At 42.3% G+C, this 26,046-nt stretch overlaps 1 protein-coding gene across 2 annotated transcripts; it reads right to left on the bottom strand.

Moving 5' to 3' along the window:
• Window positions 1-172: 172 nt before the first annotated feature.
• G3BP1 (G3BP stress granule assembly factor 1) lies at window positions 173-25,598 on the bottom strand. 2 transcript variants are annotated; one of them, XM_081901063.1, is made up of 12 exons: window positions 25,416-25,598; window positions 9,569-9,682; window positions 7,609-7,690; window positions 6,905-7,078; window positions 5,997-6,087; window positions 4,558-4,651; window positions 3,863-4,067; window positions 3,156-3,257; window positions 2,403-2,514; window positions 1,890-2,015; window positions 1,662-1,792; window positions 173-1,222 (listed from the first exon to the last, which is right to left on the bottom strand). In XM_081901063.1, exons 2-12 carry the CDS (start codon window positions 9,661-9,663, stop codon window positions 1,016-1,018), a joined length of 1,419 nt encoding a protein of 472 aa, XP_081757189.1. In that variant the 5' UTR covers window positions 9,664-9,682; window positions 25,416-25,598; the 3' UTR covers window positions 173-1,015. The 2 variants fall into 2 exon arrangements, with proteins under 2 accessions (XP_081757189.1, XP_081757190.1); XM_081901064.1 differs by having other exon boundaries at window positions 1,662-1,771; window positions 25,416-25,597.
• Between the last annotated feature and the right edge of the window lie 448 nt (window positions 25,599-26,046).

The raw sequence follows: 26,046 nt of genomic DNA, 5'->3' as shown, positions 1-26,046 counted from the left end.
ACAGTATCAATACATAGTTGGGAAGTCCTCAGAAAGTATTATAAAATGTTACAGAATTCCATGAGGCTATTAAAAAACAAAACGTGCAACTCTAGAAAACATATATACCCATGAGGAGACATGACGGACAAACAGATCTCTTGAAAGACTTCAACATACTCCAAAAACTGGATAAAGCAAATCTAGACTTTTTTATTTTTTTTAACAATTTGCCAAGACTGGAATGAGAGATAAATAGAAGGCACAACAATTTTGTTTTCGTTTTAATACAAATACAAACTAAACATGAAAAAAACTTCCCTATTTCAATAAAAAAAATAATCACAAGTTCAGGAACAGTGTTTTAAAGAGTCAAGTTCTAGACATTTAAAACCTATCCCGCAATCCTTGTAAGTGGTAAAACAGTAGTGAGAATTCCTTTTCGTGATCATGTACCAAAAGAGAGTATTCTATTGATACCCTTTATTCCACTTTTACAGCGCCACAGAGAAAGGGTAATGTCAATTTTCAAGCGGCAACATCTCCAGACCAAGGTCCAACAGGTCATGTGACCCCACCTCCCCAAAGGGGTGACGGATTTCCCTGCCCTTGAAACATTTGTCACGTGCTAGTTTTTCCTATAGGCTCCTGAACACATGCAGCTGAAAAGGTTAATTCCACTGACTGAAGCGCACCCCATTTCAGTAAGGAAGAAAAAAAAGCGCCACACATTCCATTAGGAAAAACAACAGGTACAAAAAAAAAAAAATCCAGTCCACATGTCTGCAGCAAGCAAGGATTCAGTTCTTTTCTTTTTAAAAAAAATCCACTTTTTCCCGAAATATTGTTCCACAAAGCTGGAATCTGGGACAAAGACTAGAAAAAAATAATCACGAAACCAAACACAAACAAAATGGGCCAAAATAGTATCAAACGTAGCAGTCTATAACAGGGTAGGGCCACATTCCAAGATACCCAAGGCTGAAATTCACAAATCTGCAGGAAGAAGGGTTTGTCTCATCATGTCATCCATTAATCACTGGCGTTGCCCGATGCCCCTTCCAGTGCCAAATCCTGGTTTCTGAGACATTCCTCCACGTGGAGGCCCTCGGATCCCACCTCCCAGCCCCCCACGGGGGCCACCAGGCCCACGGGGTCTGTTGTCTCGGCGATCACCCTCCCTGGCTGCTCGCGTTTTTTTCTCTTCCACATTTAAACGCACTTCTCCTCTGAACATGATTGGCTGGAAGAGAAAAAGTGGTAAAGTGGAATCAATGAACAGGTAAGAAAGTGCTAAATACGTACAATAATTCATTGAAGTGAGTTATTGCATGGAACGGACACTGCAGAAAAATAGATCCTGATCTCCCAAAATGCAGTGTCTTTGTTTACTCAAGTTGTGAATTCTTTCAACCCTCCACCCCACCCATATTTGGCAAGGATAGTTTAGAACTGTTATGTAGGCTATTATTTTTAACTGTAACTGCAAATTAATATTGTACTCTAGCCAAGAGCACCAACAGCTTTGTCTATCTATTCCCACTTCAGCTGCCACCCCCAAGTTAAACAAAGAAGCCATTCTAATTGGCTTCTCTTGGTTTTTTGTGTTTGCTTTCTTTCAAAACATCAGTTTTTAATACACCTCAGTATAACCTTTATCACTTAAATATCATTTAATGTACCCTATTGGCAAGGATCTTCTGAACGGGCTCTGGATCGTCAAACACCACAAATCCAAAATTAGGGAGCTTTCCTCCACTGTTGATACGTAGTTCCACAACATTCCCATAACCTGCAAAAGAATTTCCAATTTCTTTGATCACACATTAGACTGTTCTGTAGAAATAGGCATGTACTTTTAGAAACAACCCTGAAGCCCCACCACTAGACAAGCAATATTCGAGACTTACGTTGGAAGAAATCCTTTAGTTCTGCCTTATCCACATCATGAGGGAGATTCCCAACAAAGAGCTGGTGACTGTCTGGGTACCTCACAATACGCCTAGTTTCCATGTCACCTGGCTCTCCTTCCCGCACTTAAATTAAAAAAAGATAGATATAACTCATTCATCATCTTTTGCTTTCTATAAACACCATCATAAGCTTTGCCTACTGGAATAATGACAGAAGTCAATAGACAATAAAGCTTCAAATAAAACACAAGAAATGAGTGACTTGGTGCTCCCATTCAAAAGCCTGTAAGCAGACTGAAGTGTCCACTTTAGATTAAATTGTGGCACTTCAGATTTTGAAAGCATCTGTTTTAATTTATTCCCAAATTCTTTCCAACTCTTACAACACACTCTTATTGTATATAGTTTAGCATCTTTGAGTATCACCACAAGAGTTGACTTTATCTGTTCCAACAGTGAGCGCTGCATTAGTAGCTATATTGTTATTACCAAGTACACCAGATTTCTTACTTGGTCTAGGGCCTCTTTGTGGTGGGATATTTGTCCGTTGTTCTCTCACCCTCTGGTCTCGCTGAGGTCTCTGCGGTGGAGTCTGGGATTCAGGCTTTGATTCAGGACGGGGCTGCAAAAATGTACCAGCACAAATTAATGCATCTAAGTCATGGGTAGGCAAACTAAGGCCCGGGGGCCAGATTCAGCCCAATTGCCTTCTAAATCCGACCCACAGACGGTCCAGGAATCAGCGTGTTTTTATATAAGTAGAATGTGTCCTTTTATTTAAAATGCATCTCTGGGTTATTTGTGGGGCATAGGAATTCATTCATTTATTTATTTTTCAAAATATAGTCCAGCCCCCCACATGGTCAGTGGGGGGCAGGGACAGTGGACCGGCCCCACTGCTGAAAAAGTTTGCTGACCCCTGATCTAAGTCAAGCAAAGCTTTATGTCAGCATCCTCATACCCTAACCATTCTAAACCTGGGAACCCCAAGGAAAGGGGAAAAACACAAGTTTAGATGCCAGAATAGAGGAAGATTTATCGGCCCTTTCACTTGAAATCACATGCCAAGCAACAAATTTCAAGAACATTTCCCCTGAAAAGGATGCTTTTGCAGAGAAAGAGATGACTGCATCATCAACAAAAAACGAGCATGTCCTAAAAAGTAAAAATAATGCTCTACTGCTTGAAATACTATCAATTTGCAATTAATCTGACAGTTGTTGATCCTGGTTCAAGTTCATTAGTTGGCTGGTATATTTTTACCTGTGATGCAGGTAATTTGACAACGTGAGGTGGTATGCCTGAAACTGGAACAGCTCCACTAGGTGGGAGATTCTTACTGGTTACAGATGCCCATGAAGATGTCTAACAGGAAAAAACAAGATTTCATTATTTCTGAGTAACATCAGGTATTTGTGCTCTTCAAAATTACAAAGTTTCTTGCACACGTACAAATTTTGACATCTTTCTTCACATAATTCTACAGCCACAAATGTTTATGTTAGAGACAGCATGTGGGCAGACTGCACCTTACTTAGAGGCTTTCGGCAGATTTTGCTGTGACTGCCGAAACTGCACCCCCCCCCATCAAATTCATGCCACCAAATTGTGCCCCTCACTTGCATGGCAGGCTGAAGGGAGCACTGCTTTCACAGGATGGATCTCTCTGCATGCCTTAGGAAACTGCACTTTTCTAAGCCCGAACGGGTTTTTGGTGGCCAGGGGGAGTGTGATTATGTCCGTGAGGGATATCCCTGATGTGTTCCTATCCTTGGAAACTGCACTCCCCCAACCATGCTGTTTGGCATGCTAAGGAAAACCCCATATCCATTTTCTTTTCTTCAACCAAATGTGAGTACACAGGAATTATCTTGAACGTCTTGACAGCTCTTGTAATCATTCTCGCGTCAAACTTAAAAATACACATGAGTAAATGTGAAAGGGTATATCATTAAAATCATGCATGTTACCCTTGAGTCCTCTTGCACTACAGGAGCAGGGTCCACAGGGACTGGAGAAGGACTCTTCTCTACAGTCTCTTCAGGTGCTGCTTCCTCTAGCGCTGGCTCAGTTTTTTCTTCCTGAGCCTCTGGTTCAGGCTCCTGTTCAGGTTCAGGTTCAACTTCTTGTTCCGGCTCTGCAACTGGTTCCTCCAAATGTTCCTCCAAGTCATTGCTGTTGGTGGAAAAATATTTTCATTATGGTAACAATGCATTTGCAGAGCTCAAGCACCAGGACCATAAATGGAATCCCAATATTGTGCTCCTTCAGTACCAAGGTTACAAACAAACATCCATCCAATCTGAACCCTCATGCAACAATGCTTTGTTAAGTCAGCAATGTTCCCTTTTTAATCAGTATGGATTATACTCATTCACGTCCTCTCTCACGCGCACACACTCCCCTAGAAATCTGAACTTCAATGCTCCCACCTCAGTAAATTTTAAGAAAGGGCTGGTGGACTTTTAGTTAGGCAAAAAGACTGCAGCATTGTTGAGTTTTTTGCAGTAAAGTCAGCACTGATTCTGCAGGAGGCCATTAGGTTTAGCCTGAAAAATTAGTATTCTACAGAATACTGGTCTCCTTCCTACATTTCAGCCAGCAGTTATAGGCAAACTGCTTAGAAGCAGTGGCATAGTTATGATTGCAACCGTGTCTGAGTTACCTGACAGACTGCTCATAGTAGGCTGCTGAATCATCAGCAACTGCCTCAGGAGTCTGTTGCCTATCCTCAGGTTCCTCTGCTTCCTCCTCAGATTCTGGTGAGGGAGAAAAAATAGATTTTACACTGATTAAGTACAGGACAAATTTCCACATTGCAGTCAGAATGTACACACAGTGGCTGCATTCTCATGTTATAGTAAGCCGTGCTAATGGTTGACCATGAACATGCAGACTGCTTCTATCTCGCTCCTCTCCACTAGCAAACAGGACATCACTAGCACACCACAATGCTTACCTTCATGTTTTGTCAAAACTGGAGACTGTTGCTTGTTTCAATCAAACGAATTATGACTGGTAAGCCAAGAACAAGCCTTGGCTTCAGATTTGGTTTGGAGTGAAACAAACTGAAGCCCCCAATCTGAACATTAACACTAGGCCAAGAATTTTGATTCGTTGCTCCTGCTCACTAGCAAGGAGTATAGGAGGGACAAACTCTGCATTCCTGGCCAGCCACTTGCAAATATACTCAATGCTTTACATATTAGGCATGGGGAAATTTGATTTTAGTTAGCTGAAATATCCCCTTACCTTGACATTAAATATTTAAGATTTATAGCCTGCCCCCCTCCAACTATGCTAATACCAGGCCAGGTACATTATAAAACAGAGTACGCAACCAAATATATACATAAGCAACAGTAGAATGCTAATAATCTAGTTGTTCACATCATTGCACAAACAGCTGATCAATGCTCAACACATATTTCAGAGGCAGTTTTGACTGAAGCTTCTAAACTTCAAGCAAGTACACAGCACAGGGTTACAAAAGGTATGAATGACAGCTGCTAAAGTTAAGAACTGGTTTTAGCCCCTTAACCAGCAAATATGCTTCTATGTCTTGGCATGGCAATTACAGGAGACTGAAATGCTGAAGAGAGTAGTGAATCCCAGTAGTAAGCCTAAACCATAACCAGCAAAGGCCATACCTCCAGTGACGTGTTCACTATTTTTTCTTCTGTTTTGCCATACAACTTATCAGTCTCTTCATATACAGCTCACACTAGGAGCCATCTTAGATAAGGCGAGTGACAATTTAAGAATGGGATTGAAATTACATAAAAATGGCAGTGAAACTTCTCAAGTCTGGTCTTCATCAGTTATTGACCAAGATCAAATTCCTACATTTGGTAACTTTAAAAACTCTTATATAGATGTAAATAAAATTTGGCTGGCTCAAGTTTTAGCACTATTGCTATTAAGGTTTTAGCGTGTTCTGATGTTGGCTCCCAGTCTGGGGAAAAGGTGGGATATAAATATATTAATAATACTAAGTTTATTATTTGTAAGCAACTTGAATTTGACTGGGCAAATCGTGTTATCATTTTTTCATCACAGAGAACTAATTTAGGAGGAAAACACATTGACAGTCTTGGTACTTACCCTCTGGAGGTTCAGCATCTAAATCACCAAAAACTTCATCCTGGTAACGGAATATGTCATTATGGACATAAAACTTGTTCGCAACAGAACCCTGAAGACAACACAAGGAGAAAAGGAAGTTTAGTCTACTGCATTCAGTACCAGTGTACTATGAACACGGTGTTCATGTTTAATCTGGCAGCACAAACCCACTTTGCTTATGTTTGAAACAATCTAACCCTGCTTTACCTACTTGCACTATGCCACAAATATAGAGGGACACTTCAATTGTTACATGAACATTACTTCCTGAACCATCTCAGAAGTACGCTCTACTCAACTAAAAAACATTCATTCAAAGTATCAATGATCAGAAGAAAGCGGAAAAAGTTTTTAAAAACAAAAACATAATAGCTATTAATGGATACTTTATTTATTATGGTTAACTAAATTTATACACATCTTGATAAAGGATTATTATGGAAGCAGAGATTTTTAGTAACCAACTAAACAGTGAGACCTCAGTATTAAGACAATGAGTCAAGGCCAGCAAAAATTTAAGGAGCCGTCACACTCATACATTTAGAGATTTCTTATTTATAAATTATTGGAACCAGGCCTTATGACAAATAGTGCTTTTCAGTTATGAACACTGATAGTTATCCCTTTGTCTATGGTATGCAACAAGAACAGAAAAAGGACTTAACACATACACAAATGCTAGGCTTATTCTGGCAGAGCCACATATCCAAATACAAGTGCATCACAGTTGTTAATGACTCTAAAGTAAAGAAGAAGTTCTGCAGCCAATGACAGAGGGGAGCCAACTGAACCTTCCTGGCATCCCCAATCCCACTGCACTGATATAAAGTCACACACTGATGTTGGGCGTACTGGTTCACAGACTAAGATTCCCACAGGCTACATACCTCAGGAGCAAGGACAAAAGTCTGCATGAATCTCCGCATTGGCTGTGTGTTATTGGAGAGCTCACCCATGACCTGTACAACAACACCATCATTCAGAGTGGCATGAGCATCCACGTGGTGGATCTTCGTGCGGCAATCCTTAAAATTCAGCGACAAGACCTTCTTGTGGATATCCTACAGAAATCATATTGAAATATGTATGAGCTACTTTAAGGATTCAAACAGAGATGAATTAGAAGTGTCATGAGTTTTGTACTGTAAAGCAAAGAATTTAAAAAAAACAAAAACCTGAAACATTAACAGGCCCAGACTACCTGCAGTCTGACTTAACTGGAGTCTTGCCCTTCTTACAACAAATAGTCTTCTATTTTATGAAAACTTTCTTCATTTAAAAAGGGACTTAATTATTAAGAACATAAAAAGAGCCTGCTAGATCAGGCCAATGGCCCGTGTACACTAGCATCCTGTTCTCACAGTGGCCAAACAGGAAGCAGAGCATAGCCATCATGGCTAAAAGCCATTGACAGACCTCTCTTTTAGGTCTAATCCTCTTTTAAAGCCATCCAAGTAGGTGGCACAGAAATCTGATGCTAGTTGCCCACCTCCTCAAATTCTATTTTCTAATTTGAAGGTATTTTTCCTCACTTTACACTGCATCTTGACTGTGCCTCAGTCAATCATAAAACGATTTTGCAAATGCTTACGGACTGCCCGTGGACTGCATCAGCTGGTTTTCCATTCGAATCCAAGCCACCGTGGACATAAGAAGAATTCTTTCCATAGAACCTATGAAAGAGCAATTTACATCCATTTCATCAATGTACAATTCCATCACATGGTCCTTTTCAGCACTAAAATGTTAGCCATATTGTTGACTTTAGGCGTAAGCAATCTTTTGTTTTGATGTGGGCTGATGGAAAGCCAGCAAGTGATCAAACCAGTTTCTGCAGCTGCTCGTTGTCAAAAACAAGTCTTTTAACTGTCTGTCTCCACGGAACACAATCCCAACTTTATCACGATTTTATCTGGCCACCACTGGTAACTAGAAGTTCCCTGCAGGTAACAATCTACATACTGGGGGCACTCAGCTCCAAATCACTCCTGGTGACCTTATTCCCCAGTGCCATAATATTGATGTTAAAAAGCATGGGGGACAAGATGAAACCCTGCAGTATGCTACAGCCAACTGCTAAGGAGTTGAGTAGCAGTCCTCTGATGCCTCTTCTCTGGTAAAGGTTCTAACTGTGCCTCAAGGCTCTTTCAGTTCTGATTTTAGGCCCAAAGTCAGAATGAAATGAGGGCAGATAATCCTTTTCCTCCAAGCACATCTGAAGCTGACCACCACTCAACAACCTTGCCCACCCACCCCACATGGTTTTCTCAATGTATAGTTCCGTGCACGTGTCTATAGTTTGCATAGTCACTTAGGCTTCTATCCACTGCAGTATTGCAAAACAATGCGTTTGATCACAAATGGATTTGCTGTGCCCTGTTGGTTGTTGTTCTGGAGCAAGGTTCCATGTGATTGTGAAGCACCATGGCAACACTATGAGTAATGACTTGCTTATTGAATTGTACTGTTTTGATTAATTTGTTGCTGTTGTTTGCTTTATTTATATGCTATACTGTTTATTATAATGAATGCAATGTTTAGAGTTTTAAAAAATGTTATTGTGATTAATGTGAGCCACTTTGAGCTCAACATTTGTTGTTGGAAAAGTGGAATACAAATATTAAATCAAATAAAAAAACAGGTTTTCACAGATTGCTTAAATTTGCCACCCGAGTCCCTTGTTTTGTTAAGCAGCACTTTCACATTAGAAGCCTCTTGTTGTTTGCATAAGAGCTCTGTTGTATGTATAAAAGAGCCCTGCTTTTTGTGTAGTTCACTGTTCAATAAATTAAGATTATGCAGTCCACATATTGCCTGTAGCCTGATGTAGTCTTCGCAAGGAATTCTCATCTCAGGCATAGGCAAACTCGGCCCTCCAGATGTTTTGGGACTACAACTCCCATCATCCCTGACCTTTTAGCTAGGGATGATAGGAGCTGTAGTCCCAAAACACCTGGAGGGCCGAGTTTGCCTATGCATGTCTTATCTCCTTATATTTGCATTTCATTTGCCCGGAGGCTGGGTTATAGGGGAAGATGAGACTGAGGTTTTGCTGATCCTCCAGGAGCTACAACTTCCATGGAAGAAACCAACCTGGAAACTACTTTTGTATGTAGTTTTTATTATTACTATTTTAGGGCAATGCAAGAATAGTGAGTGACGAGAAGAATGTTAAAACTCCAAAGATTATAGGCAATATCCAACTAAATCATATTCAGAGAAGACTCAATGAGATCAATAGGCTCAAGACCACTGATTTCAAGGAGTCTTTTCTGAATATTACTAACACTGAATATCAACTTATTACTTTACAGTGGTGATAGAAGAGGGAATCTGGTCCAGGAGCATATACAACTCCGGCTCAAATTTAAACTGTGGGGAGGACAGAGAACAGAAGAGATGTAGAGGTTTATCTGCAAAGTCTTCATTGCACCCATAATTTTTGTTTTGCTTTTGGCAAATTAAACTTGTGAAGAGGAGCCAGTATTTCTGTACAACAGTGCCCCTGATTCTGAAATATTATTTTAATTAATTCAAATAGGAGACTTTACCTGTGCAAGAAGTCTGGTGCTTGGTTCAGCAGAATATAATACTGTCTTACGAACTCCCGCCCAACCAGCAGGGGACTTGGCTTCTCCATCACCATTTCTTTGGTCAACTGAAAACTGAAGACCAAAACATTTGTGAAAATATATCCAATACTCATCCTTGCCAAGGAAACCTATATAAACTATAACCAATTTCTCACACAGTTGCCAATTTACTGCACACACTGCTAAATTACTTGAAATATTTCAATGATAGGGAAAAGAAACAAGACAGGAATCCAAATATAGCTTTTTGAAGTGATTATATATATAAAAAAATGCAAGTGCCCAAAATTTCAAGTATAGCAGCAGAAAATTAGTGGTGAGCAAGTAAATCTTCTTGTAGAATTTAAGAGGCTATATATGGCTGTACTAATTCCCATTAACCTTGGCTGACTTCAGTAGCTGAACTGAAAGGCTTCAAGAAAAGGTGCAATGACCTTTAGGTTTACATACAGTAAGTCATCTAAGATTCTAAGCAATAAGCTGGGACATGATACCTCTTATCCAGGAACCCAATTTTTTACTTGACTGGCTCTCCACTCACCCATTTTGCCAAACTCTTCGCGCGCATACACACACCTCACAAACAACCCCCCACAAGAAAACAGTGGAGTCCAGAGCAGAGTAGGGCAAGGTGCACAAAAAGGTTTTTGCAGTAGCAAAATTTGGGCACCATCATTCCTTCACCCACCTTTCAGTAAGCTGGAATGTTGTATTTTTTGTACACAAACAATGCTCTTCACTTGAAAACACATTATTTTATAGGAATGATCATTCCCCTCCATAACAGTACATCTGTTAAAGTCAACTATTCAATTGTTTTCCATTGAAAAACAGCCACTTCACAATACAGTAAAAAGGTAAAGGGACCCCTGACCATTAGGTCCAGTCATGGCTGACTCTGGGGTTGCGGCGCTCATCTCACTTTACTGGCCGAGGGATCCGGCGTACAGCTTCCGGGTCATGTAGCCAGCATGACGAAGCCACTTCTGGTGAACCAGAGCAGCGCACAGAAATGCCGATTACCTTCCCGCCAGAGCGGTACATATTTATCTACTTGCACTTTGACATGCTTTCAAACTGCTAGGTTGGCAGGAGCAGTGACCGAGCAACGGGAATTCACCCCGTCGCAGGGATTCAAACCGCCGACCTTCTGATCGACAAGCCCTAGGCTCTGTGGTTTAACCCACAGCTCCACCTGCGTCCCTCACAATACAGTAAAAGGTAAAGGTAAAGGTACCCCGGCCCGTACGGGCCAGTCTTGACAGACTCTAGGGTTGTGCGCCCATCTCACTTAAGAGGCCAGGGGCCAGCGCTGTCCGGAGACACTTCCGGGTCACGTGGCCAGCGTGACATCGCTGCTCTGGCGAGCCAGAGCTGCACACGGAAACGCCGTTTACCTTCCCGCTGGTAAGCGGTCCCTATTTATCTACTTGCACCCGAAGGTGCTTTCGAACTGCTAGGTTGGCAGGCGCTGGGACCGAGCAGCGGGAGCGCACCCCGCCGCAGGGATTCGAACCGCCGACCTTTCGATCGGCAAGCCCTAGGCGCTGAGGCTTTAACCCACAGCGCCACCTGCGTCCCATATACAGTACACATATCCTAATGCATAAATTTGAATCCTATGCTCTTTCAGCCCATGTGTAGTATGAACGCAGAGGGAAACTTGATCACTCACTAGCCCATACCACTGCACATCCATAAGAAGCCTAGCAAGGGCAAATGTATTCCTGCAGACCATGCTCTTATCTTCATCCAGCACAGAAGGAACCTGACCAGCCAAAAGTGAGAAACAGGGCTTTCCTTTCTCAGGAGTGGGGTGGGTCTTTAAAAGTTGAACTGCCATTGGAGCTTTGTCCGTAAGAAGGTACTCTTGATGACTGAACTGGAAAGACAATAATACATTCACCTTCATGATCATGATCATGGTATTTGGCTGCAGGAGTTGCCGGAAGGAGGTGTACAAGGTGCCATACAACAGTCTTAAGGACCCCACTCCGTATTTGCGTAGGGTTTGCTCCTTAGCCTTTTCTTCTCCCAAAGACAAGGCAGCTGCTGTTTAGGATCAGTTTCCCTTCTCCTAGATGGGCTACCTTTCCAGGTTGACAAGCCTCATCTGTCCCTCACTTCCCTGTACAGCAAATGCAGAAACCGCCTCTTGACAGCTAGACCCACTATTTGTCTGATCCACTCAGTCTGCCACAGCCTTTATTTACATGCAGAGTTGAGTGCATTATGGGGACCAAAAGTTGGTGAATTACTTCGAAGGAGCAGTGTACCCCACCAGAGGTACTACCTCCTCCCCTAACATCCCATACATCAGTAAAACAAATACCAGTAAAACAATTAAAGTTGATGTTTTATTGTCTTATGGCTGTATTGGGAGAAACCCTGTGATCCTACTTGGATACAAAGCAGTCTAAAAGTGGGGGGGGGGGGATAAACTGGCTAAAATAAAATGAAGATTGAACCTTTATCTCTCAGCTACCAGCTAAGCAATATATCATAAACTTGGGGAAAATAGTGGATATAAATACATAAAATAAATAGATAATATCACACACAGATGTTGTGGGAAGAGTCAGAGTGACCTAGTAAACAAGGCCTTAAATTTGGGCACACCTTCCATGTTCCAAGAAATATAAACATATTGGTGGTCTTAGAAAACTACAAGTCTGAGTTTTTAAAATGGAAACAAGCATCTACCACACTGAGTTATCACAAGGAGTGATATTAGTCTGTGCACATATTAGCAGCACAACAAAGGTCTGTGACCGATAGAGCAGAGCATGTCATTTACTTCCAATACATTACTCAACACTTTCACACAGCAGTCCAAGGCATGCTGGTTGTGGTGGTGATGGGCGGGAGGGGGGATTTTTTCAAGATAAAATATTGCAGTCTTGACTACTGCAGGGGAATCAGAATATTAAGTCTTCTGGATTTCTGGATTTTTCAATGGCCTGGTCTCGTCTTTACAAAACCGTCAATACGTATGTTAAGTTTCTCTTTTGTTGAAGAAGAGTTATCCAGGTTTGGTGACTGTTTAATGTTTTTATATGTCTGGAATTATTAACACAAGCAACTCAGAATTGTGGAAAACTAGTATAATCTCTTGCAGCAAGGAAATAACACCTATACAAAAACACATTTAAAGGGAAGGGCACGCTTTTAAAGAAAAGCACATGGTTTAATGAAATACAGTAGGTTCTTGGTTCAATCTCCAGCTTGGGAAGGAATCCCATGAGTGGGCCAATGGGATGGACCATCATCTGACTCAATTAAGTTAATTTCCTATGTACCTACTATGATTCCCAACTATAAAGAGCCACAAATAAAAGCAGAGTAAGAAAAATGTATATTGCTGTATGTGGCTTCACAAAACAGTGGCAAATATCAAGCTCAGCAAATCCACTGACACCCTAATGCTTGTTTCCTCAGTCCCCATTGCACATCTGCCAAAGTCACCTTACAAAGACCCTTTTTCCAGGCTAAAAGAGGTCCAGCCATTTAAGCCCTTCCTATTATAGACTGAGGAAGGGGAATCATGTGATCAAAGCTGCTATATTTGAGCTCATCTCCTTAAAGGGAGATGAGCAAAGTCTACAACTCTTCTTGTACAGTATAGCCATTTTATACCCAAAATTACCCTACTACAAACTCAACAAAAAACCCTGGAAGCATTCACTTGTTTCACAGCTACATTTCATTTCAGTCATGTTGCAAACCGAGAAATATCCAATAATCCTTTATTTCTGTCACCTATTAATGAATGAATGAGCTGGAAGCTATAGAGGGTTCTTATGACCATGCACACTTTGTATGATTAAATTTCACCCTACATGTAAGTTACAGAATAGGGCTGGGCGATACCTGGTTTTCCACATTGTGATATATCACCAGCTAAACATCACGATATACTGAAATATCACGATGCCTGAAATAAGGATGGAACTATGTAGTCATTGGCTGGCTTCATGGGTTTTGCATTCGATTTTTGCATAGTGCGTGTGCGCGCGCGCGCACACACACACACACACACATACATATATTAAAGCTTGGCAACGTATTGATACATAGTCAACAAATTGGTTAAAGTCCACATTATGGTAACAGTTTCATAATATTCAACATAGTGATATATTGTTAATCACGATGTGTGTGCTATGTAAAAAAAATTGTGATGTGGGAAAAACCGTGAAGCCAATCACTGCTTCTCTTATGATTCCTGTCGCTTTGTTACTATAAAATAACAGTTGTAACAATGTTACAGGTAAGTAAAAATGTATCAATTTTAGACTCCTAAACAGTAGCAGTTGTCAGGACATTACCTCCTGCACCTCTACATAGTTAGAGCCTTATTTCAGACATCGTGATATATCGGTATATTACAATAAGGCTGGTGATATTTCACAATGCTGAAAGCAATACATTGTTCAGCCCTAACACATATCATGATTCGCGATATGCCAGGTCAAAAATTATGAAACTGATATCATATGGACTTCAAATTGGTTTTGGATATATTGCCCAATGCTACCACCTGTCCTACTACAACTACCTTTCCTAACCACATAATAACAGAAAACCTCCTCTCAGGGACACACAGAGGTTAAGTGCCCATGCTGTTTTTGGCAGAACAAGTACCACGTTACACTTAGGTACTCACGTGGCACAACTGGTCATCATCTCTTGCATTCAACCAACTACAATTTGTCTAAAATTTGTGTAACATATACTTATCTACAAAGCAAGAGAGATATGACTTCCCATATTCAGCTACTTCTCATTCATTCTGCTTTTCCAATCTCCCACTATTAAGACAGACACTATGAGCAACCCCAGAGCCAATATGAATAATTCTGGAGATCTCTTGATTTGGACCTACTTCTGGAAGTTGGAACAAACTGTTTCAGTTCTGCCTCCCTTTTACCACTGTTGCACCTTGGGCTAAATGAAGGACACTGGCTGATGTACAGAAATTCAATCTTTACGTGCTCTGTAACTCACTAACCTGGCTCCAACAGATACTCAGAACTGAAGGTCACCCTTTTTTATGACGAGCCTGATTGAGAGAACATTTCACAGTCTAGCAATTACTGCATACTCAAGACCTATTATATTTCAAAGACTTACAAACTAAATTGCTTAATATCAAATAATGATGCTATAACCACATTAAACATTTCTTACTGCCTGATTCTCTGCATTTTTACTCAAAATGAAGGCCCACTGTGCTGGATGAGGCTTACTCCCTTGTAAGTATATGTAGGACTAATCTCAGGCTGACTAACCCAAGAATTAGCCCCCTTTAAGTCAATGTAGCGGAGTAGACGTGTACAGGGATGGCACTCCTAATCTCTGTGTTTGTGCCTGAGGCTTACACCATCTCAAACACCAGAACTGATTTTAATTCATTGGAAATATTGTCTATTTTCTCCAGAGTAAAAATATTGTCATTTAAGAGTGGAGCTGGGTTCCATATGCTTTGCACAAACAGAATTGGGGGATCCTATACTCCCAGAGGACTGGGGGGGGGGCTCTTAAGTCCAATAGCTTAACCTCCTACATATTCTTGGTAAGAGCTATTAATAAATAAAAGGGCAATCTAACACGCATAAATGGTATTTGACTTGGGGGGGGGGTCTAAAAAAAAATAATTACCTCACATTAAGTATAGTTTTCTTTGTTCATTTGATAATGTATCTTTATTTTTCCAACTCGAGTAAGTCCACAAGAAGCCTTCAAGGAATAAAGTGTTATAAACCACAAACTTTAACGAAAAACAGGTAAGTCCAGTAGTAGGACCAACACCCTTCATCTGAGTAACCTTAAGTAAGATGCATGTGGCTTAGATTCAATGTGTGATCTTAGTTGCTAAGAAACTAATCTCAATGACTTAGAAATCCAAAGTTACATTTAATATTGATGGTTGGGTAGCAGAACTGTTAGAATTGCCATCCCTAGAGTGTGTGATGTCATACAATTACCTTACACAAATTTAATGCCATGAGAAACACCATTCCAGAGTGCATTGATGGCTATTGTATATTGCTCCAAGCAAGAAACATTGCGACCCAATACTTTTATCTGGCTCCTAGCCAAACTGACAACAAAAATTCCCTCCCAACATTTATACTGAGTCGCACCTTCCTACTGACAGAAAACATTTGAACTGTGCATTCACAGAGGTGAGGCAGCATACAAGAACATAAATTATTAGGAGCTTGTTTTCTTTTGAATAATTTTATATCATGTGAGAAAGGCCTGGTTCGTGTCACTTTAAACTAGGCATAGGCAAACTCGGCCCTCCAGATGTTTTGGAACTGCAACTCCCATCATCCCTAGCTAACAGGACCAGTGGTCAGGGATGATGGGAGTTGTAGTCCCAAAACATCTGGAGGGCCGAGTTTGCCTATGCCTGCTTTAAGCAATAAATGAAACACTGGGAGAAAGCAAGCAGAATGCTGGTTCACAGCACTGTGGTGCTCCTCTTCCATTTCTACCCGCAGGACCCTGGAGAGAAAGCAAGCAAGAAGCTGACTTGGCATTATATGTCAACCAGTGCTCATGCCTTGTAACTAGTATTCTGCACATTCTTGCTATATCACATTTAACTTTTAACAATGATTTACTGTAGTGTGCCAACTGGGCCACTGAATTTGCGTTCCTGGGTTCTAAGATTAATGTTGTTGGGTTTTTGTAAAAAAAAACTATATTGTTATTTGTAAAGAAAATAAATATTAAGACACCAATTGACTGATTCCTGCTATTTTTAAGCTTTAGCATGGGGGTCCCGACATTAAATAACTCAAAAGCAAAGAAAATCTTTGAGGTGTCGATTACAGGTACCACAAAGTTCACACATCTACTCAGAAGTTCCATTTTTCCTCAATTTGTTGGAGCTACAGATGTGACAATGCCAGGCTAGTCTATAAAGAAGTATGAGTTGCTTGGATCAATTTTGAATATATCCCCCGTGAATGCTGACAGTTTGCCATTATGAAAACCACCACATGTACTTTGGCTCTTGAACAGCAGAGTTGGTGAAGGTTAGCAAACAATGGTCTTCTAGCCAAGACACTGAATGTCTTCCTGGAGAAATGGAAGGTTTCTCCTTCTTTAAAGAAAGTACTGATCATTAGTTAGGTGATTTATATATAGCTTTTCATTTCAAAAACCTAAGAGGCTACCTTATTATGAGTCGGATCTTTGGTCCATCTTCAGCTTTGTACATACTATACCTTTAAAGCACACTCAAAGCATATCCTTTCCCTCTAAGAATTCTACTCATGCCTCTGTAGCTTTGCATTTGCTGTGGCTAAGCAAACCACAATTTAAAACCATGGTTAAACCAAAGGAGTTGGATTAGCTCATAAGGCCAAATCATAGTTCAAACAAGTCATTGTTTATAAACCAACAAACCATGCCATCACATAATGGTTTGTTATCTGAGAACAAACCACGATGAGCTGGCATAATTCAGACATTTAAATCAGACCTCACTTTGACTACCCCAACTATGAGAGTCAGATCTATCTGAGCAAACCTTTCGGCAAAATGCTACTGTGTGCCTTCTACTGAATACTGGCTAATACACATTCAACCTGTGTTACAGCAATTTCATCAGAAACTACTGTTTCTGAGCCCAATTAAAAGTATTAGTTTCTTTTTTAAAAAGAATATTAGTTTCTGTGTTAAGAACCCTTCAAATCACTGTATACCAACTTGGACTAGTTGCACTCAGAAAATAAAGCCCTGTTTTATGTCCCCTTCATTACCTGAGGTATGATATCCTGCAGCTAGAAGCAGAGCACTTGCAGCAGTGGCTCTGCATGTATGGAGCCAAGTTCACATTCAGACCTGCTAAGACTAAGTAGTGTATCTGTCCTGATCTTTGTATGACTAATCTTCTGGCAGGCTTTTGAATGAGTTTAGCTGCCATTATATAATGGTTGAACTGTGGATTTCTGGATTTTCAGTGGCTGTAAGCATCTTCAGCTGCACATATCAGTATTGCACTCAAAGTAAAAACCTCTCTTAAGCCAGGGTTAGCTTAAACAATTGCTACCTAATAAAAACAAGAAAGGAAGCAATACAACTGGATTCTTTTGCTAGCTCAGACCTTGATGACCAGAAATATGTAGTCATAAAGCAGCACATATTTACGTAATAAAGAAAATGTTTGCACATAGAATTCTAGGTGCTGTCTTTTGGGGGGAGGGGGAGAAGCCAAACAACTCCCAAGGATTGAACAAAGGGAAATGCATCGCCCCAAAGCTGCTGCTTTTGTAGCCAATTTCGCAGCCACCTTATTTCAAGGATAACTTGCACAAGTTAAACCAACATTTTCCCTCCAGAAAACTTTACATGTACCGCTGGAAAGAAAACATATATGGGAAGAGGAGGCACATGTCCATATGTTCAGCTGGTATGATTTCATGTACAGTACTTTGGTTCAACTATTATTTCTGTAGCACTGACCCAAGCCCTCCCATGTGCTTAGTATACACAGTGAAACTAAAAGTACTGTATCAGGACCAGTTTAAACAAAATCCTATCAAACTATTTTATTATATTTGAGAAGCAATTCTACACCACAAGCTTCATCCTCTCTTCTCCTACATGTTGAAATAGCAGCATCCTATTGAATGCAAAGAGATGGGTGGTGCTGTGGTGTAAACAGATGGCGCTGTGGGCTTGCCAATCGGAAGGTCTGCGGTTCGAATCCCAGCGACAGGGTGAGCTCCCGTTGCTTGGTCCCACCTCTTGCCAATCTAGCAGTTCAAAAGCTCATCAAAGTGCAAATAGATAAATAGGTACCGCTCCAGCAGGAAGGTAAACAGTGTTTCTGTGTGCTGCTCTGCTTTCACCAAAAGCAGCTTAGTCATGGTGGCCACATGACCCGGAAAAACTGTCTGCAGACAAATGTTGGCTCCCTCGGCCAGTAAAGCGAGATGAGCATCGCAACCCCAGAGTTGTCCACGACTGGACTTGTCAGGGGTCCTTTACCTTTTTATTGAATGGAAACTGTAGCTTAATCTCAGGCTACAAACTCAGATATCAAACCAGGATCAGATTATGGTTTGAAAACAGATTAAGCCACTTTCCCAGTTCAGATATAATGGAAGACTATGATTTAACAAACCCCAGACATTGTCAGCTGCGACACACAAGAGAAAGGAGAGCAGAACAGAAGCACAAGGCTCTCAGTCAAATAAACCATGGTTTACTGGGCAGAGATCATTAGAAAGCTAACTGGGCATCAGTTGTTCCCTTCATGTCTGAAGAAAATCAGAAGATAGATGGGGCTTGTTAACCTGGAAAGGTAGCCCATGTAGAGACCTTAAACTCTGACCTCAAACCTCTGCCGCCATGTGGCTATACTCATTCATGAGAAAGGCTTCAGGAGTAAACTCCCAAGGAAAAATCCTTATACGCTACCTTGTGGGACATCTCCAGGAGAAGGAAAAGCTAAGGACTAAACCCTACACAAATCCAGAGTCCCCAAGGCAGTAGGATGGCACTTTGCTCGCCTCATTCTGGCAATTCCTGCAGCCAAGCTAGTGCCACATGTACTGTTTTGCTTTCCTTTGAACTACATCAGCAAGGCTGGGAGTGGCAGAGGTGGCGTTGTCATCTGGACAGCTGAGAACTTCCATATACGCTGCCAAGACTTCTATACAGGAGTTTTTCAGATGGTGCACTCTATTGTCTCTCAAGACAGATGGATGCCAACGTGTCTTACTGCTTCCCATCTTTCACACATATTAGCAGAATAAAAAAACACATACATACCCTATTTATTCACAAGTACTAGAAAACTAACAGAAGGATTTGTCCTACATCTTCTATCCATCCCAGGCACAGTAATTCTCAACAATGGGCAGCACTGATGTAGTTCTTTATTTTTCTATGGGAAGTGTTCTAGCCCTAGGCCGGTGGTTTTCAACCAGTGTGTTGTGGCACCCGCGGAAAACACTGGCCTCTATCCCTCTTTCCTATGATGCCCTCTCGTGTGTCTGCCTCACAAAGGCTTGTACAGCTGTTTATTGCAACAGCCCTGGCTATAGGCTCTGCAGGCGAATGGTGCCTCTGGGAAGCACCGGGGGGGGGGGTGCAGTTCAGAAACCAGGGACAGCAGCAGCAGCTGTCTGGAGGACTCCCAAGGAGAAGGGAGAGGAGAGGAGTGAGGGAACACTCCACCAAGGAGGGTGTTCAAAAAAGGGTGAGAGGCTGCCAGCTCTGCAGGCAAGAGGTGACACAACTGGACTTCTGAGCCCCACGGGGGTGTCACAGAAAGAATGTAGTTGGTTAAGGGAGCCATGGACTCAAAAAGTTTGAAAACCTCTGCCCTAGGCATCAGAAAACTTTCCAGCAAAACCACATCACTGTTGTGCAGAGAATCTTGAACTTCCTGTTGGGTATCAAGACCGAGCTACTACCAGCATGCTTTCATCCCATACTCACCTCTAAGTCTAGAAATGGGCTAACATCAAAGAAAGCCATTTGTGAAAGTCCATGTGCAAATACGAATGTTTTATTATTCTGGCATACCAATATTGATGCCACAGCAGGTGCAGTGTTCAAAACTCCCATTGTTCTAGGCACATTTTTAGACAGGGAATTTCATTATCATGAGCAGTTTCTGAGCGCAGTATTGTGCCTATGATTTCAGATTAAAACTGCATAGTGGAAGGAAAGGTGGAGCTTTTTCTGCCTCCCCACTTCCAGCTACTCTCTGAAGACTGGAGGAGACCCTCTTAAGAATATTAGGGGGGTGGGCAGGGGGAGGACTAAACCATGTGAAAAATGAACATATTTTAGCTGAAGTTCATTTTTAGCTTTGTATTCTTGATATTAAAAAAACCTATACGCGCCTATTGCCTAGGTTTAAGGTGCCATTTAGCTCCTAGCTTTCATCTGTTTCTAACACTGAGCAGATGTGATAGATTTGCGGCTCTACAGATGTTAGAGACTGCAACTCTCACCATCCCCAATAACTTTCTGGCTGGGGATGATGGAAGTCACAGTTCACAAACACCTGGAGGACCGCAGGTCCCACCCCCAGGGGGATTGCAAGGTTGTAAAGATGTTGATGTAACATTTAAGAAATACTTTAACCGTTAAAAGTAACTTTCCTTAGGTAATGTTAACATTTAAGGTGCTGAAAACATTCAATCCTTAAAATTCCTTATTTTACCTAAATGTAAATAATAGTGGTTTTCAAATAGTCAGAAGTGAAATGCAACTGCTAAGCTGATTTGCACCTTCTGGATTTCACTCAAGACTTATTTTATAGCGTGCATAAGACCCAGTAAAGTGTTTAAACTGCCGGTCTGTACTTAAGTGTGGTTTTGACTTAAACATCACCGAAGGTGGGTGCTATCACATTTAAAACACAGAATAACATTTCAGAAATGAAACTGAATTCAGAACTATGAATTTGAATAACTGTCACATGCAAACTGTTTGGCGTGTGGGGAGAGGTAAAAATGTAGTTAATCCTAAACAGTTTTATGTAAAAGCTTTTTCAAACTCATATTTCACAATTATTTCTTCAACAGCAGGTTCGCCGTTTGGGGGTGCTTCTGGATCCAGCTCTATCTCTGGAGGCTTAGGTAGCCTCAGTGGCTAGAAGTGCCTTTTACCAACCGCGGCTGGTTTGACAGGTACAGCCATTCCTGGACCAGGAAAGTCTTGCCACAGCAGTTCATGTGTTGGTTACTTCAAGACTGGATTACTGCAATGCGCTCTATATGTGGGGCTTCCCTTGTGCTTGATCTAGAAGCTGCTGCTAGTGCAGAATGCTGCACCATGACTCCAGAGTGACGCCTTGTCAGCATATAACACCTATGCTCAGAAATCTGCACTGGTTGCCAATTTGCTACTGGGCAAAGTTCAAGGTGCTACTATTGGTACATAAAGCCCTCAACAACTTGGGACCAGTTTACCTACAAGATCACCTTATCCCTATGTGCCACCCAACCTCTTCAGTCAGCAGAATTGACACTACTGCAGGTGTCACATAATGCCCATTCCACATTTGTAAGAACTTGGTCACTTAATGCCCATTCCACATTTGTAAGAACTTGGTCACTTAATGTGACACTCCCTGCACTTTGGAATTCACTGCATATTGAGATCAAGCAGACACCTTCACTGTACTCTTTTCAAAGCCTGCTAAAAACATTCTTGTTTAGACATGTCTACCCAAATCCTTAGAAGGTTGAGGTAATTTTAATCTGTTTTAGTATTTTAACTTTTGTATGTTTTAAAGTATGGTTGTGAATTTTATTTTACTGCTTAATCGTTTGTATATCACTTTCGAGATTTTTTTGCAATCAAGCGGTGTATAATTAAATATTTCCTCAGCAGCTTAAAGTATACTAATAAATTTATGTATGTATAATCAAGAACATGTATGTATAATTAAATGTATATGTTGTTTTCTAGTTTGAACAGGAGTATAATTTTCAAACCTACTGTAATTTTGTAGCTGCTTTTCCAGGCTATCTATGGATTAGCTATCGATCACTACAACCCTACATTTCCCCCAATCTTAAAAAGCCAATGTCAGTTTAGTGAAGGGATAGGAAACCTTATGCCCTTCAAATGCTGATAGAACTTCAATCCCCATCAGTTCCAGTTAAGTATTACCAGCACTCAGAGTTCTGCAGTGTAGAGGGTAGGGTCACAATTTTATTTACAGTGGTACCTCAGGTTACATAGGGCTTCAGGTTACAGACTCCGCTAACTCAGAAATAGTGCTTCAGGTTAAGAACTTTGCTTCAGGATGAGAACAGAAATCATGCTCTGGCGGCGCGGTGGCGGCAGGAGGCCCCATTAGCTAAAATGGTGCTTCAGGTTAAGAACAGATTCAGGTTAAGTACGGACCTCTGGAACGAATTAAGTACTTAACCTGAGGTACCACTGTACTTTATATAGAAGATCTCAGGGCAAATTACAATTTAAAAATAATAGGCCAATAACACAGTTAAAATTTTCCAGTACAATTCAACAATACAAGGATCTGAGATGGGATAGCAGAATGTAGTTATACGTAACTTGGATGGCCTGGAAGAATATAAAAGTTCACTCTAGTGGTTCCTATCCAAACCTCAAGGGAAAGGATGCTCTATAATGGAGCTGCATTGCCAAAAAGGCCTTCCTGGCCACCTTATGTATCCTCTGACCTCAACTCAGTGATGGCACTGCCAGAAGAGCCTCCTCTGATCTGAAAGCCCATACAGTTTGAGGAAAGTAGCTTCTTCAGGTAACCTGAGCCTAAGCTATTCAGATCTTTATTTGTCAAAACCAGTATCTTGGTCTGGAATGGTTTGAGTCCTGGTTCAGCAATATCTGGAGTGCGACATGTTTGTCACCCCCTAGTTTAGAGCATACAACTCTAAAATTCTACTACAACTTTCAAGCAGCAGACTATGAGTGGGTAAATTTAGCGAGCATTAATCCACCACAAAATAGCCCATCAAGGCATTTCTCTTGTCTTCATGCTTGTTTTATTCCTGGACTTTTAAGTCTAGGTGAGTGAGCAGAAGTAGACCGTAAGGAAATTTATCCGACTACCTTATTTTCTTAGTTTGTCTTTGTTAAGGTATCCTTAGCTTAAATGTCAATAAGCCAGTAGCATATCTGAAATATGTAAGTCTTCTCCATATAAAAGAAAGCAGAAGTTTGTTTCATGTAGTTTGTCTTTAAAAATGACCTGTAGGGAATACCTATTATTAACTCCTTTAAATTATTAGCGTATGAACAACCAAAAAAGGAATCTGTTAAATCCAACATTTCATTACCCAAGACCCTATTGATTATACATATACAATCTAAAACTCCTGAGATTGTTTTATTCAAATACAAAAAGTTCAGTACACCAGGTGAATATTTTAGTCTAAAATGGATTCTACCACCAGGGTCTGCTATTTTTAGATATAATAGTTCAAGCAGCACTTCCAGTTAAGTACACAGAAGAGCATGTCTGGACAGCACAATGCAAACTTTACCATTGCTGTTTTGGCTGCTACAAACAGAAGTGCAAAAAAGATTTGATGCCAAGCAATTGATAAATTCATTTAAGTCTCATTTATGGATTTAGCAAATTTGAAATGGTTGGCATCTTTGTGAAACCTTATGGGAACACATGATGGTATTTTTCCACTTAACCATACAGAACACCTTAGCAGTGGAATTATCTTTTACTCAATGACTGACCAGAGCCCTGCAAGTGCCCCCAAAACAGTAGCTCTTAATGGGCATTTTTCTATAGCTTAGTAGTCTGCCTGCGTTTCCTAAACCTAGCACTATGTCCATGGGAGAGGCAGACAAAAATAGCACCAACTGGAAACATGGCTACTTGCTACAAATACTCCGCAATAGATTATGACACGACCAGATTTCAATTATCAGAAAAACATGCCCGTGAACGATTCCCATTAAAGCTATTTCAATAGTTTTTAGTAAGATCCTGGAAATTACTAGAAGCTCCAGGCATGCTTAATCTAGTTTCTATGAACACATCGAGACTGACCTTGAGCAAGTGTCCTTACTTTTCTGCCTTTATTACTTTATTTTTTTACAGGCAAAAACTTGTTGGGAGGGCTTTGTTTTTGGGCTTTTAGGCGTCCACAGTACAGGGTTGTTTAAAACACTGCCGATCTCATCTCTCAAGTGAAAGGCTACGCCACTTTAAAACAAAGCTACTTAGCTCTCTATATTCCAGCCTAGCTTTTTTTTTTTCCTGCGCGCTAAGAAAAAGCAGGCTGCGTGCGGCAAGGGACAAAAGCTTGCAGCTCCGTCTGCCTAGGCTTGCACAATGAAGCACAGCTCACTTCCGCGGCCCCTTTTCACAAGCGTCTGCCCCACTGAAAAGGAGCACCATAATGCCCCGGTTCCTACGCAGCTACTCCCGCGGACAAGTGAACGGAGCGGCGTCTCGCACCTCCCGTCGCTTTCCTCCTCCTCCCTACACCGGTGGAAGGAGCACCGTTCGTGCATTTCCGCTCTTTCACAAAGCTCGCGGTTTTTTGTTTGGTGGGGTGGGTGGGAGCTTCTGGAGGCGCGAGAGAAGCGCGGGGAGGGCGGCAACGGCGCTTCAAGAGGGTCCCGTTCCCCCTGCCCACCCTTTTGTAGGCCGCTTTACAGGCACGATCAGGAACCTTCCTAGTTAGTTATTCATAGCGCGGGGCGAGCAATCGAGTAGGGAGGGAGAGGACCGCGCGGGGGCCAGGCTGGGCGCCGCCTCCTCCGCATGTCAGAAAGGAGACCCTCGTCGTTAAGCCAGCACCGAGTTCCCTTCGCAGGCCAGCGCAGCGACCCGTTAACAGCCGCCCAGCCGCTCCTCTCTCTGCTCACTTCTTCTAGATCACGCACTTCCCCGCACGGGCGGGTCCAAGTCGCCTCGCTTTTGCTACCCAGAGGGCTTGTTAACGGCTCAGGCTCGGCAACGCAGAGGGAGCCCCGCTCGCCGCTCCCCGTTATGCCCCAACCTCCCCTTTCTCCCCCCTCCTCAATATACCGCCAGGCCGGCCAGGCAAACGCCCGCCAGCCCCGAGCGCCCCCTCGGCTCAGCGGACCCCCCCCACCGCCTGCCCACCCGCCACCGGCGTCCCGCTCCCGCCCCGAGGCTGAAGGCCGCGGGGCGAAAAGCGGCGCGCGACAAGGAGGGGGAGGAGCGCCGCCGGGACCCCGCGTGTCTATGGCGACGCTGGCGGCGGCGGAGACGCCACAGGGGTACGAAGCCCCCTCGACCCCCGTGAAGGACGTGACCCCTCTGCGCCCCTCCCGCACCAACCTGCGGGCGAGGCGGAGCTGGACGCGGAGGAGGAGGAGGCGGTTTCACTCCGTACAAGGCGGGCAGACAGGCCGAAGGGGACGAGAAGCACCTCACGCAACAGCGTGCTCAGCCACCGGCTAAATATACCCGGCGCGCAACCTAACACTATGGCATGCCCGCAGCCAGTTAGGAGCCGGCTCGATGCCCAGCTCGGAGAACGATAGGCCGTAAGGGAGGGAGGGGAGGCGGTTGACATCCAGAGAGGCCAATCGCGGCACAGCAAGCGCAAAGCCGGTTAGTAGGATTGACGTCCGCATTAGTCAATAGCTGTTGCGGAAAGACTTCTGAAGGCGGAGATGGTCATCGCCGATTCGGACGAAGACCAATGAGGCGACGCTCCTTTCGTTATTAGGAGAAAGGTTCTGTGGAGGTGTGGCTACTTTGCCCGCCAAGGATAGGTGCGCTGCACAGTAGAAACCCTGGAAGCTGAGGCCTAGAAACCCCGTGTGAGGAAAGGCGTGGCTCCAGAGCGGCACCGGGCAAACAGTCCAATTACGAAGGACGTTACCCTATGACGGGCAGGCGAGGAGCTCGGGCTTGTTAAAGAAACACACCTTGCCTTAAAAGAAACAAAAACCCCTTTCTTCAA

The sequence above is a fragment of the Podarcis melisellensis genome (genome assembly GCF_964234715.1).
Source record: "Podarcis melisellensis genome assembly, chromosome: 2".
NCBI classification, from domain to species: Eukaryota; Metazoa; Chordata; class Lepidosauria; order Squamata; family Lacertidae; genus Podarcis; species Podarcis melisellensis.
The sequence above is the reverse complement of the archived record's forward strand: the minus strand, read 5'-3'. Positions and strand labels throughout refer to the sequence as shown.

Excerpts from the sequence above, each read along its gene's own strand:
- G3BP1 (XM_081901063.1), bottom strand. The coding sequence starts at position 9,663 with ATGGTGATGGAGAAGCCAAGTCCCCTGCTGGTTGGGCGGGAGTTCGTA. Across the intron at positions 2,515-3,155 it reads TCAAATTACCTGCATCACAG|CCCCGTCCTGAATCAAAGCC; the intron begins GTAAAAATATAC and ends ACATTTTTGCAG. Across the intron at positions 2,016-2,402 it reads ACAAAGAGGCCCTAGACCAA|TGCGGGAAGGAGAGCCAGGT; the intron begins GTAAGAAATCTG and ends TTTTAATTTAAG.